This window comes from Bidens hawaiensis, unplaced genomic scaffold, assembly GCF_021521415.1.
Source record: "Bidens hawaiensis isolate Kalapana, Puna unplaced genomic scaffold, B.hawaiensis_p1.1 tig00022097_1, whole genome shotgun sequence".
NCBI classification, from domain to species: Eukaryota; Viridiplantae; Streptophyta; class Magnoliopsida; order Asterales; family Asteraceae; genus Bidens; species Bidens hawaiensis.
Genome location: NW_027493423.1, coordinates 284340 through 299508, shown reverse-complemented (window position 1 = coordinate 299508; position 15169 = coordinate 284340). Strand labels below are relative to the sequence as shown.

The 15169-nt window shown below is 34.9% G+C and overlaps 1 protein-coding gene and 2 pseudogenes across 1 annotated transcript; all 3 read left to right on the top strand.

Moving 5' to 3' along the window:
* The first annotated feature begins 3394 nt into the window (after nucleotides 1–3394).
* Nucleotides 3395–4915, top strand: LOC143564618 (casparian strip membrane protein 1-like; annotated as a pseudogene).
* A 1661-nt stretch (nucleotides 4916–6576) lies between these two features.
* On the top strand, nucleotides 6577–9702 carry LOC143564626 (aquaporin SIP1-2-like). The gene is made up of 3 exons (XM_077051844.1): nucleotides 6577–6953; nucleotides 8995–9267; nucleotides 9374–9702. The coding sequence occupies exons 1-3, from the start codon at nucleotides 6663–6665 to the stop codon at nucleotides 9524–9526; spliced, it is 717 nt and encodes a 238-aa protein (XP_076907959.1). The 5' UTR covers nucleotides 6577–6662; the 3' UTR covers nucleotides 9527–9702.
* A 1375-nt stretch (nucleotides 9703–11077) lies between these two features.
* Nucleotides 11078–14423, top strand: LOC143564617 (apyrase 2-like; annotated as a pseudogene).
* Nucleotides 14424–15169: the final 746 nt, after the last annotated feature.

Here is a 15169-nt window from a genome sequence, read left to right as displayed (position 1 = left end):
ATTCGGGAGAGAACACAAAGGGTACTAGCCACACATAGTTTAATTCATCATCACCTCAATTAGGGTAATCATACAAGTCACAAACCCAATCGAATGATAAAAATCACCGAAGTATTGTTCTTGCACTCAAAAATCCGTCCCTAGGTTGTTTAGAATGAAAAGATATGTGAAAAGACACAAAAAAACAGAATATAAACAAGTATTTTCGGTATTAACAGCTCCGCACCGTGGGCCATGGTGGCCTCCACGGTGCCTAGAACTCCACGGTACGGTGTAAACTGTCAATTTTGATCAGTTGGACCGTGGCCCACGGTCCTGACCGTGGGCCACGGTGGAGCTCTTTTTCATTTTCTTGTTTTCTTCATATCTTTCTTGTTTCAACTCCGTTTTCTTCGCCGTTTTCGCCCACGTTCTCATGATTTAATCCTCTATCTCCTCATACCTGAAAATAACCACACAACAGTAGTTATCTAGTTCCCATGAAATTAACACATAATGCATATATTTTTATCATTTAAGCTCACTTACGGGTCATACTCCGATGCACCCGTCACTTCACTTTTTAAGAGGTCAATCCAACGAACATAAAACCATAAAGATATCAATACCTTTAGAGTTTAGAGAGCAAGTTATAACGAGTAGGAATCCGATCTTTTAACACCCGTCATGATGGAACACTCACTTTCCTAGTTATGAATTTATTCCATCTACTAGATGGGTCACTAGCTAGCTGGTAGAATAGAGCGATCGGTGATCTTACAAACCAAACTGCCTGTTAAATCTTCATCACCTTCTAGAGACCAAATCCATTAATCAAGGTTTGAGGGCAATGTTACCTCATGAAGCATTCCAGCAACTCCATAAATTTGGAACTGTTCCACTTCCTCACAAACAGGTCAGCGCCAATCCCATATAACACCCATCCGCCACTGGTTACTAACACGAGAGTCTTTCTCACGATCAAGTACCAAATATCCTTAGGAAGCGATCCCTTAACCGAAAATTCCCCATCGAACGATCATTAAAAATGCCAATTATAATCAGTATAGAGAATATGAGACAAATAGTTTCAACTTTAACGTGTCTACTTAGTCACTAGATTCTTAACATAATTTGGACAAAAATTAATGACAACTCGGTGTTGATGACGTATGAGCGAGTCGATGATCAATGTCTGCTATTCAATTTTTATAAAAAGAAAAACGTTTTGCTCGTTGAATATGATTGTGGCAAGTTGCAACAAAATTTTGCAACTATTGATAAGATTTTGTGACCACAAGTACTTGATGTTTTTGGGTGTCATAGAGGTTGCTTTCCTGATGCCACACCAAATTTGATGCTGCCAAAAAATTAAATAAAAACTTATTGCAGCCGTCGAATCAGAAACAAGTCAACAATCAAATAGATCCGGAAATCATAAATGAAACCTATGCTTCATTCCCCTTTCATATTTTCTGTTTAAATAAAAAATAAAAGAGAAATAAGACCAGGGCGTTGTGACGCTTCAAACATCGAATCATTACATAGTAAGAAAATTTAACTATAAAGTTATTTAAAATGTGATCTATATGGTTAGCAAACCTTACGTGTTAAAGCATAACAAAATTTAGCGTTTCCGGAAACTTATATAATAAAACAAAACTTCTAAGTAAACCCATGTGTTACAGCGAGGTTGCGAACGGCGTTGATAATATTCATAATTTTGTATAAAAAGTGTAAGCAGACATTAACATTGTTAAACAGGAACAAGTTTAAAGAAAAAGAAAATAAAACAATTCAACGCATATCGGAGCACGTTAAAGCATGTTAAAAATTGACGTGGAATATGTATATGGTTTTATTGTTTACATAAGTTCCTAAATGATGTGTACATTATCACACAATTTTATTTTAAACGAAAGTTACATCAAAACGTAAATAAAAATAAAAACACACTACAATGGTGTATTTAGAGTTTTATATATGAAACGTTATTTTTCAAAAGTTATAAAAAAAACAAGATAAAAGACGTTTATGAATAGGACACTTGTCAACTTATGATTGGCCAGAAACTTTTTAAAAGGCTAAGGTTTAAACGGTAAGTTTAGTTTTTGGGAGGACTTTTTATACCATTTAAAATATTGCATGGAATGGTTGTAACATTTAAGAACTTGTAGCAAATATAAATAGTAAAGGGGTGAGGGGAAACAAAGATTGACGTTTAACATGGCGACAATGTTGATGAAAAACAAAGACCACGATATAACCTATTTATTTAAATGAATAGAAAAATACGTATTCCTTTTTAATGTGTTATTCGTATATAATAATTGTGTAAACAAATCATTTATTAACCCGTTACATACAAAGATACGTGATTAATATATCTACTTTTATTCACGTAATATACTTTTTTACATCAATGACATAGTATTTTAGAATTGTGTTATATATCATGTATAGGTTCTGTATGTAATGAGCATGTTTAGGATTTTACGAGTAAAGTTATACATGAGTAAAGGTACGACATGACACCATTCTCTACCAAAGAGATCACACATAAAAACGAGTAAATGATTTTCTCTTACATAAAACGTTGATACTATAAAACTAGTAGTTAAACACCAGGGAAATAAAACGCTTGTTGTATCTATTTCAGTTATCCTTAGTGATATTTGTTGTATATATACTAATAAAAAATATGTATACTAAAACATCTTTTATTTTATCATATTAAAGTAAATGTTCAATAACCGTGCTAAAGGCGTAGAATGATACATACAAGTCCTTTTGCACTTTGGCAATTAACGGAAGTTATGAGCTATGAGAAGTACTCTCTTGATGTGTTCATTTTTTGAAATTCAATAACATTTTAATTTGAATATCATTTTTCAATATTTTAAACCCCTCTTCCAACCACACCGTCGTTACATCTTCCAACCCCTCTTGCTAAAAAAAACTGAATCATTATCGATGGAAAACAAGCGTTGGAAATATTCATTGGCCATAGTAACCGTAAGTTGTTGTGGTGGTATAACCCGTAGATGGTGGTTTTTGTAGTGACACACTCTAATTTCTTTTTAATTTGTATACCAATTTCATTTAAAATTCAAATTTTTTTTATAGATTTTAATTTGTTTAAGTTTCAAATCCTTCAAATTCTAAATATTTTAAACAAAATTTTAATGCTATAAAAGTTTTTCACAACCAAACACACGTTTAATTTGAGTGTTTCTCTCTTCTCATATTATCTCCAATCATAAATCAACATATAGTTTTTACAAAAGACTATATTATAAATTACTCCGTAGTTAATAACTAATATGTTGACATAATCGTCAAAACTAATTCATCAATAAAACCTATATAAATTTTAGAACAAAGTGGTTCAAGTCTTTTAAGATTCTTTTTTTATATGTACACTTTGTATTATAACCACTTTTTGTTGTGGTTGAAGTGGAACTAGTTATCGACAACAACTCCCCTCTTATTCTCTAATCTTCAACCTTAAAGCACTTCACTTACTCATTATCTTAATTAGTATATTACTCTTATGTCAACTAAAACAAACCCACGACACACATATATATAACACACCATCGTACGTTTATTTTCATCGTACCATTTGATACATACATTCAAGAACAACATTTCTCACCTTACATATATCCTTAGTTAAATATCTTCAATGGATTTGAGTCGTTCGGGAAAAGAAAGTGGTGATATCGCAATCCCCATAAGGGAGGTTAAATCCTCCAAGTCAGTGAAGGCTCCACCACCGGCAGCCACAAGTACTATAAGACTTGGTGGCCCAGTGCCACCAGCTGCGGGTGGAAAAGAGGCGTTGGCATTATTGATTTTATTCTAAGGATATGTGTGATTGCTACTACGCTTGCTGCGGCTGCGGTTATGGGTACCACTAGCCAAAATCTACCATTTTTCACTCAGTTTTTCCAGTTCCAAGCTAGTTACGATGATTTCCCCACATTCACGTAAGTGAACCTTTCTTTTTGTCGGATTGAGTCGGGTCAATAAAATAGTCTGTTTTTTTAGTGTAAATATATGTTTTCTTTCTTTTTCTTTTCTTTTCTTTTTTTTTTCATTCTGACCTTTTGAAAATGAAAATATTTTCCACTTTGGCTTTTTTTTAAAGGTGGTTAAAACAACTATGAAACTAGATTAAATAAAAAAAATATATTCTCAGTATATGTTTAAATAATCATTGCCTGTTCAATCGATCGATTTTGTGTAGGTTTTTCTTAGCAGGAAACGCGATAACATGTGCATATCTCGTGCTCTCTTTGCCTTTCTCGATAGTTTGCATAGTTCGTCCACATATAATAGGAGCTAGGATGTTGCTCCTTATTTTCGACACGGTATTTGTTATTATTATTTTTATAATTATGATTATCTTTTAATTGTGAACATATTACATATAATCTTGATATTTTGCCATATGCTTTTAATTGTAACATTTTGGTTTTGGTTTTGGTTTTGGTTTTTCAGCTAGCGTTGGCTTTGACCACGGCGGCTGCATCTGCGGCGGCTGCCATTGTTTACTTGGCACACAATGGAAACACCAAAACCAATTGGCCGGCGCTTTGCCAGCAGTTCAATGATTTCTGCCCACGTGTTAGCGGTGCAGTGGTGGGTTCCTTCTTTGCTGTGCTGATTTTGGTGGCTTTGGTGGTGCTATCTGCCGCCGCTCTCCGAAGGATCTAATCAAAATTGTGTGATTATTTTTTTACAGCTAAATTGTCTTGTTTTGTGTTTTGTTATTGAGTTTGAAAGTTGTAGTTGGTTGGGCGTTTGGGTGGATTTGATATGTAACATGGGTAATTATGTCACTACACATGGATTGGATTGTAATTTAGTGTTTATTCTGTCTACAATGAAAAGTTCAACTGATTTTATGTTTGTTTGGTCGTTTATAAAGTTGTAAACAATTTAAGCATCGAATAACTTTGAATTGACATTTTTTTTGTTGAAGTCTTTTTAGATTTTAATTATTATTTCATTATCAGTAGTATTTAACTATAAGTTAAATTATTTAACTGTAAGAGAATTGAACATAAAAGAATTGTGATTTGAGAATGAGTAGTTGTGACAAGTAATATATAGTTGTTGAAATGCACCGGCGAATCCACCAATTTAATAGACGAGAGGCCCCTCCTAGCACTTTAAAATATTTGGTTCATATCCATTTATATGTGTATTTTTATCATTTTAAAATAGGTACCTATAAGGTCAAATAGTTCTAAATAAAGAGTAGGGCACAAATAACTTAAAATATGCACTATGCCCTGCACAAACCAACATCCCACTATATATATTACCTTCTTAATCCTAATTTATTAATGTGTACATTCTAAATTGATTGTATATTAGCTAAATAGTTTATGAGGATAAATTAATCACACGAGTTGACCCTTATGTATTCTTAATCCTAATTCTTGGTCAATCGTTTAAGAGAAGAAATTAATTAAGAGAAAAACTAAAAATCATTACCAAGCTTTAACTGTTGGCATTTTTTAAAATCAAGAGTTTTCAAATCTATTGAACTTAAACAGATTAACAGGTCAACTCATATATTAAATGTGTCATGTTTGAGTCAATCCACTTACTAAGCGAGTTAACCAATTTAATAAACATGTCAACATCATAAACTAAAAAGGGTATGATCATATCTTTATCCACTTACCTTTTTTACATAACATGTAAACACGATAGAGACTTTAACATAAAGGTCACGCGTTTGAGTTTATCCTAAACACATTCAAGCCAGTTTTAAGTCTAACCCGTACACAAATTTAACTAAACATGTTGTTTCCGCATCAATCCACCGTTTCACACCCATTCATTATCATAATTTTTTGTTGAACGACCAATAAATCATTCGAATGTGCTATTGTAAAATTTCACCACATCATGATACACTCGTCTTTCGATTCGGGAAAAACCCTCACCTTAAGCCACCGCTTATGAACACTCGCCCAAAGGCACGACACTGCGGTTAGATAAAACTCGTTTAGTTTAATGATCCAATTAGTGAATGCCACATACTTGCATAGCTTCCCATCATCACGTGCGGCCGAAAATTTGGGGTCCAAACGAGACGAGCTGAGCCTGAGCTCGGCTCATTTAACTTACATGGTTCTCGACTCATTTCGAGCTTTATTTTCAAAGCTCAAGTTCGACTTGTGAGTAGATATAGCTCGGCTCGTTAGCTATTTATTCATTAAATTCTTGTGAATTTTTTTCAATTATAATTTTATGTATAAAATAATATATATTATTTAGTTATATTTTTATAATATTATATATATTAATAATTATTAAATATATATTATAAAATATATAATTAAGGCTCGTTTAGACTCATGAACCGGCTCAAACTCAATAAACGAAGCTTAGGCTATGGCTCGGACTCTTTTATAAAACAAACATACTCATTTGCACCATTGTAAAAAATAAATAATGACGGCATGAATCAAACATCACTAACACGTTAAATACCAGTTCCGTCCATTTATTATTATCTACGCATTTTTATAAAGAAAAACCCAAAACGCACACGTCTTTTAACATAATTGGTGTATACATACACCACAGGCCACACCTAACCCTATAATAATATCACATCACACTCACTGCACCATCTCTGTAATCCGTACCTTGCCAACATGGGCGCAATAAAGGCGGCGATCGGCGATGGGGTGTTGACTTTCATGTGGGTATTCTGCACATCCACTCTCGGCGCCGCCACTTCCGTCATAGCCACCGCCGTCGGCCTTCAAGGCATGGCCACGTTGCTCATCACAGTGGCTCTGATATTCATCCTGTTGTTTGTGTTTGGTATTATTGGTGATGCTCTTGGTGGGGCCAGCTTTAATCCCACTGGTACCGCCGCCTTTTATGCTGCCGGTCTTGGTAGGGATACACTTGTTTCCGCTGCCGTACGGTTTCCGGCTCAGGTAATTCATCAAATCATTATTATGGTTATGGTTATTATTAATTTGAAACTCCCAATGGATATAATGATTTGATCCATTCCATTAGTCCAGAGTTACTTGAGATCAGCTGGTTAAAAACTCGAATCCAGCTCCAGCTTAAAAAATAAGAAGCTTGTTTAATCAATGAGCCTGAGCTTCACTTGTGGAGTTTGAGCTGGCTCGTGAGCCTAACACGAGTTTGTTATTTGTCTAATTCTTATTTAATGTATTAAATATATGTTTTATTAATTATTTTTATATATAAAATTATGATTAAAATAAGTTAATAATATTTATTAAGTTATATACAAAAATTATTGTGGATATAACATGGAATCACTTGGGATTTTGAATTGTTTAGTGTTTAGTGTGACTTATAATTGATATGATGATTTGATCCATTCCACTAGTCAGAGTCACTCGTTAGCTACTCGAGGTCGGCTCATTAAAAGCTCGAATCGAGCCGAGTTTAAACGAATTTGAGCTTAAAAATAAGCTTGTGTTTGGGATTCCTTGTTTAGGCTCCTTTTTAACTTATTAACTTTTCAAAAAAGGTAATAAGTTCATAAGTTGTTTGGTAAGTTAGGATATTGTGAATTATTAACTTTTTGTAGTTAAATAAGGAATCAATCCCAAACACCCCCTTTTAACATAATCGTTATGTTCACGGCTTGTGAAACGGGCCAGATGCAACCGTTGCTATTTTACTGCTGTTAATCTTGGGTAATTTTGTTATACTTTGTGTAATGTAAACAACTTGTTTGTCAAGTTGTTATAGTAGATAAGATGAAATAATAAGTTAGCATCTCTAGGAGAATGAGGTTGCAAGTTGCAAGTTGCAAAGGCAGGTTTCTGCATATTACAAGTGGTTAGTTTTAGTATATAAAACTATAAATAGGTGGCTAGAGTGTCTTGTAAAAGTGTGGTGGTTTGAGTCCTCTTATACAGAAAGCAGTTTTTGGCTTTGTTTTTGATATCAATTGTCTAACAGCTTGTTTATTCAATGAGCCTGAGCTTCACTTGTCATGCTCGAGTCAGCTTGCGAACCTGTTATTTGCCGAAATTGTATTTAATATGTAAAATATATTTTGTATAATAATTGTCATTATAATAAAATTATGATAAAAATAAGTAAATAATATGTATTATACAAAATTTATAATTAAGTTATATACAAAGAGTTGATATGAATATTAGAAAATAGTTAATAAATAATAAACGAGCCGAACCAAGCTAAACTGAACTTGAAAAATTACTCATGAGCCAAGCTCGAGGTTTAGAATTAGAAATAGAGCTCGAAATGAGCCGAGCTCGAGTTCCAGCTTGAAAAACTACTCACGGGTCAAGCTCGAGCCTAGATGATCTCAGGCTCAGCTCGTCTCGTTTACGCTCCTTGGTTAAACTAACTCAAGAGTCAGGACTTTGACTTTCTAAAGGAAATTTTGAGGCTTTCGGTTACAAAGAATTTGTGTCTGTTAAAAGGAATTGGAATGTGAAGGAAACCTATTTGGAATCGAAATTTGTCATAGACCTCATATTCCAATTCACTCCCAACCAAATTAAAACGAGTAGCGAATAAAGTTCAGATTCCAGTTTCATTAAATTCCAGCAAATTTTAACGAATCAAACGGCCCTTGCATTCGAATGCTTGAATTGGATTTCACATTTGAGTAACTACAAGACAGTATAGAGTGAAACTGGTTTCACATACTAGAAACAATGATCTTATTACAGAGCTTAACTATTTATAGCAAAAGATGTCTTGTTTTAACTACATCTAAATAAATTGATATTCGTTAATCGTGTTAAACCTGCTCATGTTCATGTTCATGTTCATGTCATGTACCGTATTTGGAAAGCGTACATATCCGATTAATATTTTATCGAGTCAGGTACTTTGTTAGGTAATTTATACCTAATTTTATTTAGGATCTTTGATATTCTTATTTCAATCAGTTTCTGCAAAGCACATAAAAACTTATTATTACAATTTCTAAATATCAAGTACATGTGTTCTTGACAGGCACTAGGTGCAGTTGGTGGTGCATTGGCAATCGTCGAATTGATGCCATTACAACACAAACACATGCTCGGTGGACCGTATCTAAAAGTTGACTTGCATACGGGTGCTATTGCTGAGGGCGTGTTGACTTTCGTGATGTCGTTTTTGGTCCTCTTAATCATCCTCAAGGGTCCTAAAAGTCCATTAATGAAAAATCTGATGCTCTCATTTTCAATTGTGACCATGGTTGTCCTGGGTTCGGGTTATACAGGCCCGTCAATGAATCCTGCCAATGTGAGTACTAAATGACTATTGTTCAAGTTTTCAAAACTTTACATTAATAGTTAGCGTGTCAAATATGATTATAAACGTTATATTGAAATTATATTGTTTTATGCAGGCGTTTGGGTGGGCGTATGTTAATAATCGACACAATACATGGGAGCAATTTCTTGTTTACTGGATATGTCCATTTATAGGTGCGATATTTGCTGGTTGGGTTTTCCGAGTGTTCTTTCCCCGACCTTTAAAGAAGAAGAAGAAGACGGCTTGAAAACCAGACCAGACCGACAATGATTCTACCTTCTTGGTAACCGATTATTGTTCAAGAATTTAAGATTTGTTTTTAGTGAGAATTATAAAGATAATGATCAGTTCATCTATTTGGACATACAAATGCTTTGTATTAGGATTTTAAGTGTTAACATCATATATTGTACTTTTCAAATATTTCATGTCTTGCTTTACTTTTCTTGGTGAAATGTTGATAATAGTACTAGTGATTAAATGTTTAAAACATCATTGTCTGAAATCTGAATAATAGTCTTAATCATAATCCTTGTGCTTTAAATGGACAGAATCGAATAAAATAGGAACTACGTGAGTCTGTCACGTATGTATTGAATTTTGTGAACGAAAGGTGATACGCGAGTGATTATTTGTGTGACGTGAAAAACTAACGTGCAAATATTCAGGAGGTTGGCTAAAGAAATACAACAGATACACTATATACACACCAGGGATGTTTCATACGGGCCGTATAACATGCAAAACATAGTAATATGGGTCGTATGACACGTAGAAAATGGTTGTATGAAGAGCTATATGAGATGGTGCTTACCAAATCATACACACGTATGATGTGTTTCATTGACACATAAATAACTGATTTGACCACTGACAAAGTCATAAGACCCGTGTGCCCATTTGTCTTCATATCACACGATCCCGTGAGACGACTGGTATAACGTGACATACACGCTCGTGTATAGATTCTGGGTTGTTGTAACTTTTATCAATTATCATCACCCTATAGGTGAGCAGTTATGTAAATTTCTAACAAAACATGAAAACATGACACGAACCTAGCACAAAATTTTGGGTTTGGGTTTTGTATAAGCAGGTTCAGATCAATTTCAGGTTGAGCCCGCAAACCCGTTTAGCTAAACAGGCCGTGCTCCGGTCGAACCCAACAGGTTGATGGGTTGACCCGTTTAAACTACTTATTTATTATTTCGTTTATTTAAGATGCCTTTTATGTAATAAATTAATTTGGCTAGTTATCTTGTGCCAACATTTAACCAAGTAAAAAAAATTGACATAAAATTTTATAACTAAAATCTACTTGTTTATACAAATTTATATTTTTACTCTAAAGAATGTAAATTTAAAGTATTAATGTATGTGTAAACAATAGAACATAAAAAATGATTCAGGTCACATGGGTCATGTTTCGGTTCATGTGTTTGACACGATTTTCGGGTTCGTGACCTGTTTAACACCAAGCTGGGCCACTTTTTATAGTTTTAGTTGAAAAGGCGATAATGCCCTTGACAGTTAACATCACGTGACTTGGGCACGGTGGCAGTTATGCTTTCTTCAATATTCACTACCTCTGCACTTAAAAGTTAAAAACAATCAATCGGATCATAAAATTGTTTTTGTTAAATAAATCCATCAAATTCAATTTTACCCTGATCACAATTAGAATCTGTAAATTAATCCTCACTGGTGTAATCATAAATTTCATTAAATTTTTAACCCGGTTTCAAATCCAACGGTCGAGCTGGAGAAACCGCGGCAGTCGTTGAAGCCGCCCGCCGGAAAGATCCGGTACCGATCACTGTCAGCTACCGATCTCGTCGGATCACACACATTCTCATCTCATGACAGAATGCTGAGACGCGGGCGACAACAGCAGTATAATGAGTCGGTATCCGATACACTGCGTCGTTACCAAGGGGTTATTTTGGTCATTTCGGTGCCGCTTTTGATAATATGTTTGGTGCTGGTGTTAATGCCGGCTGCGAGGACTTCATCGAACGATGTGTTTGTTTCGAATAGGAAGTTTTTGCCAAATATTGGGAGTCCGGTCGCTTTGTTGAAAAGCTATGTGGTGGTTTTTGATGCGGGGAGTTCGGGGAGTCGAGTTCATGTGTTTTGTTTTGATCAGAATTTGGATTTGATGCGTATTGGTGATGAGATTGAGGTTTTTTATGAGGTATGTGATTATTTAGTTTTGTTTTTCGGTTGGTTTGTTGATTTTGTTTTGATACGAAAAATCTCATATTTTGTGTGCTAGTAATTAAGTTATTGTAACGAGGTTTTTGGTTGTCATATTTAACCCGTTTGATAAAACAGGTTGTGTTCTTGTTGACCTTTTTAACCCATTTATCACAACCCTCTGACCCGTTTAACCCATTTATCACAACCATCCAACCCGTGTAACATGTTTACAACTTGTTGACAAGTCATTTAGAAAAGTAGATTATACGGTTGTGTTTGAGGTACACGCTTAGTGTTTTCAGGTTTTGGGAGACGTCTTTGACACAGTTAAACATATGGGCCATGCTCGGGTTTACCTGTTTTAACCAGTTTAATTAAATAGGTTGTGACCCATTTAACCCATTTTTGCGACCTTCCAACCCAAATAACCCATTTATCACAGCAATCCAACCCGTTTAGCATGCTTACAGTTTGAGCCCATTTAGAAAAATGGGCTAAAGGGGTCACAGGTTACATGATTTTAAGTGTTTCCAGGCTATAGGAGACATCTTTGACCCAAATAAACATATGGGTCGTGTTCGGGTTCAATGACTCAGCCCGTCAACCCGACAAGATTGAACACTTACTCAAAAATGATTGAAGATGCAATTATCGGAAAACCAGCTTGTAGACACAATCCGAGACACCTATGGTCAACTTTATCTAATACTTGTTTTTTGTAGTTAAAACCAGGGTTGAGTGCAAATGCAAAAGACCCTAAAGTTGCTGCAGAAACTCTTCAACCTCTTTTAGAAAAGGCAGAAAAAGTTGTCCCACAAAACATGCGTAAAACCACACCGGTCAAAGTCGGCGTTAGTGATTTTAAAACTTAAATACACTCCTAAAGTTTTATCAAATACACATAATCTGATTTATGTTTCTGTATGCAGGCAACTGCAGGTTTAAGACAGTTAGGAGCCGATGCATCAGACGGAATTCTGCAAGCAGTAAATCTCACACATTAAACATTCTGCTTGATTGAAGAAACAATTTTAAATTTGCAATTTTTATTTATTTTTTACTTATAAAGGTGAGGAATTTAGTGAAGACTAAAAGCAGCCTCAAAAGGTGCTTATCAATGGGTAAGTCACTTAGTTTTTGTAGCTTTTGAAGTCCATAATATGAACATAGTACTAATTCACAGGTGACCATAAACTACCTGTTAAAAAGATTAGGCAAGAAGTACTCGGAAACTGTTGGCGTTGTTGATCTTGGTGGCGGGGTCGGTACAACTGGCCTATGCTGTGTCCGAGACGGAAGCCACAAAGGCTCCAAGAATATCAAATAGAGAAGATACACATATGAAAGAAATGACCCTTTTGGGAACAAAATATTATCTTTATGTTCACAGGTGAACTTCATTGTGTTCTTTTTAGATTAATTGCTGAATTTGTTTATTAAGTGTTATGGTATTTGTGCGTCTATCAGTTACTTGACTTACGGATTATTAGCACCTCGAGCGAAGATTTTGGGCATGTCTAAAGATTCTGAGAATCCATGTGTCTTGTCGGGTTACAATGGTATGTTTATATTGTCGTGCATTTAGGCGTAATGCTGTATTATTATTGAACTTGTATCCGTGCTTTCTCTTAGGCATTTACTCGTATGGAGGAATGGATTACAAAGTTTCATCTCCTCCTTCGGGTTCAAGCATGAACAAGTGTATGGAAGAAGCGCTAAAGGCTCTCAAAGTTAATGAATCAAGTTGCTCACACGGGAATTGCACTTTTGGTGGCGGTGAACATAAAGATCTGTTTGTGGCTTCATTTTTCTATGACAGAGCTGCTCAGGTATAAAATTTTTATTTTTATGTTTTAAATCCAGACAGTCATGTCGTCGGTCCTAATATAAGAAAGTTAGTGGTGCAACATGACTGACTGGATTTAAGTTAATAGTCACATATATATATAGACATTATTATAAAGAATGTTAGAAAATGAAGTCAAATGTTTAACTAATGACTCTTGATTTAGGCGGGTTTGATTGATGCAAGTAAACCCGTTGCCAAAGTTCACCCGACAGATTTTAAAGAGGCCGCCGATCGTGTTTGTGCAACCAAACTTGATGATGCAAAATCAAGATATCCTCGTGTGGGTGCGTCTAATCTACCATACTTATGCATGGATCTTGTCTACGAGTTCACATTACTCGTAAATGGCTTCGGTTTGGATGTGTGGCAAGAAATTACACTAGTGAAGAAAATTAAGTATCACCATTCACTTGTTGAAGCTGCTTGGCCTTTAGGCAGTGCAATAGAAGTTGTGTCAGCAGCTTCGTAAAACAATACTTTTGTGGTAACCATAACATTTTGACAGTAAAACATATATTTGTCTCTTTTATTTGTTTATTCAATTGTGTTATTTGAACTACTTTTACACTTGCATGAATTAAAATGGAAAACTTATAAGTCAATCGAACCAAGCCGAAGCAATTCGGTTGGTTTGATCTATATTCACTTGGTCCACACCGGTTAATTTGGGTTTTTGTGGTATGTTGGTTCAAACAATCTTGAAAATGAACGAATCAAACGCCTAGCTTAAACATAAATAATATTGAAACAATCTGAATAATATTAAACATGGTTTAAAGCCTTCTCTTGTTTCTACACGTACATGTTCAAGTCTATCAAGTATTTAATCGGCGATGTCATTACAGAACACTAAATAATTACGAGAACAAACAAACATATCCTATCACTTGTAGAGCACAATCTGCAGATGGTGAGATGAGGCCATGAGAGCATAGCATGTATACCTTACCTTTTGTTGAAAACATATCTTTGTCTTTATAAATTCTATATGTATCCATATATATTGGTTGGTTACTTGGTTTTAGATGTTTCATTTTGTTTTCTACGTATATTTTGGGCTGGCCAATTGAGTGTTATTGGGTTTGAGGCTGAAGGTTTGGATTTGGGCTTCTTTGTCTTTATAAAGAAGAGAAAGAGTTTACACTCTTAACATAAAAATATACTATAAAAACTCATGTATTATTTCGAGTATTAAAAATTGGTATCAGTTTTAGGGTATAGTCGGGTATGAGTATAGGATATGGTCGGTTTCGGGTATTTACAGATAAATCAGATACGGTTTTGGGTACGGGTATTGAGCTCAAAATGCATACCCTAGCCATACCCTACGGGTAGGTCAGTTCGGTTTCAGGTATAGAATACTCGGGTATAAAAAACCGGTTCTGGATATTTTTTTTGGGTCCGGTTTCGAATACAGGTTTTTTTGCATCTTCATTATTAAATCTTGACCCCCGAAGTGGTCAATGTGAATATGAAGTCCAAAAGATTATACATTTGCAACGAATAGCAAATGAATTAACAGACGCCATCACAGATTCAAATAGAGTGACAAAGTCACATATACCAGCTTCAAATGCACCTGCTCGAATTAAAATAATCCCAGAAGCGATTACTATACAAAGAAAACGTGGGAGACCAATCGGTTCCAAAGATAAGAACCCACGAAAACATAAAGAGCAAAATAATGCAGTTGGTGAAAGCTCAGAAAAAGCCATAAATGAAACCCCGGAAGAGGTAAATGTCCCAGAAGAGACTAATATAATTCCAGAGAAAACTGAAATTCCAGAAGAAACACCGGTACCGAATGAACATGAGATCTCTATTAATTATGTACAAGATAGT

Excerpts from the sequence above, each read along its gene's own strand:
- LOC143564626 (XM_077051844.1), top strand. The coding sequence starts at position 6,663 with ATGGGCGCAATAAAGGCGGCGATCGGCGATGGGGTGTTGACTTTCATG. Across the intron at positions 6,954-8,994 it reads CCGTACGGTTTCCGGCTCAG|GCACTAGGTGCAGTTGGTGG; the intron begins GTAATTCATCAA and ends TGTTCTTGACAG. Across the intron at positions 9,268-9,373 it reads CGTCAATGAATCCTGCCAAT|GCGTTTGGGTGGGCGTATGT; the intron begins GTGAGTACTAAA and ends TGTTTTATGCAG.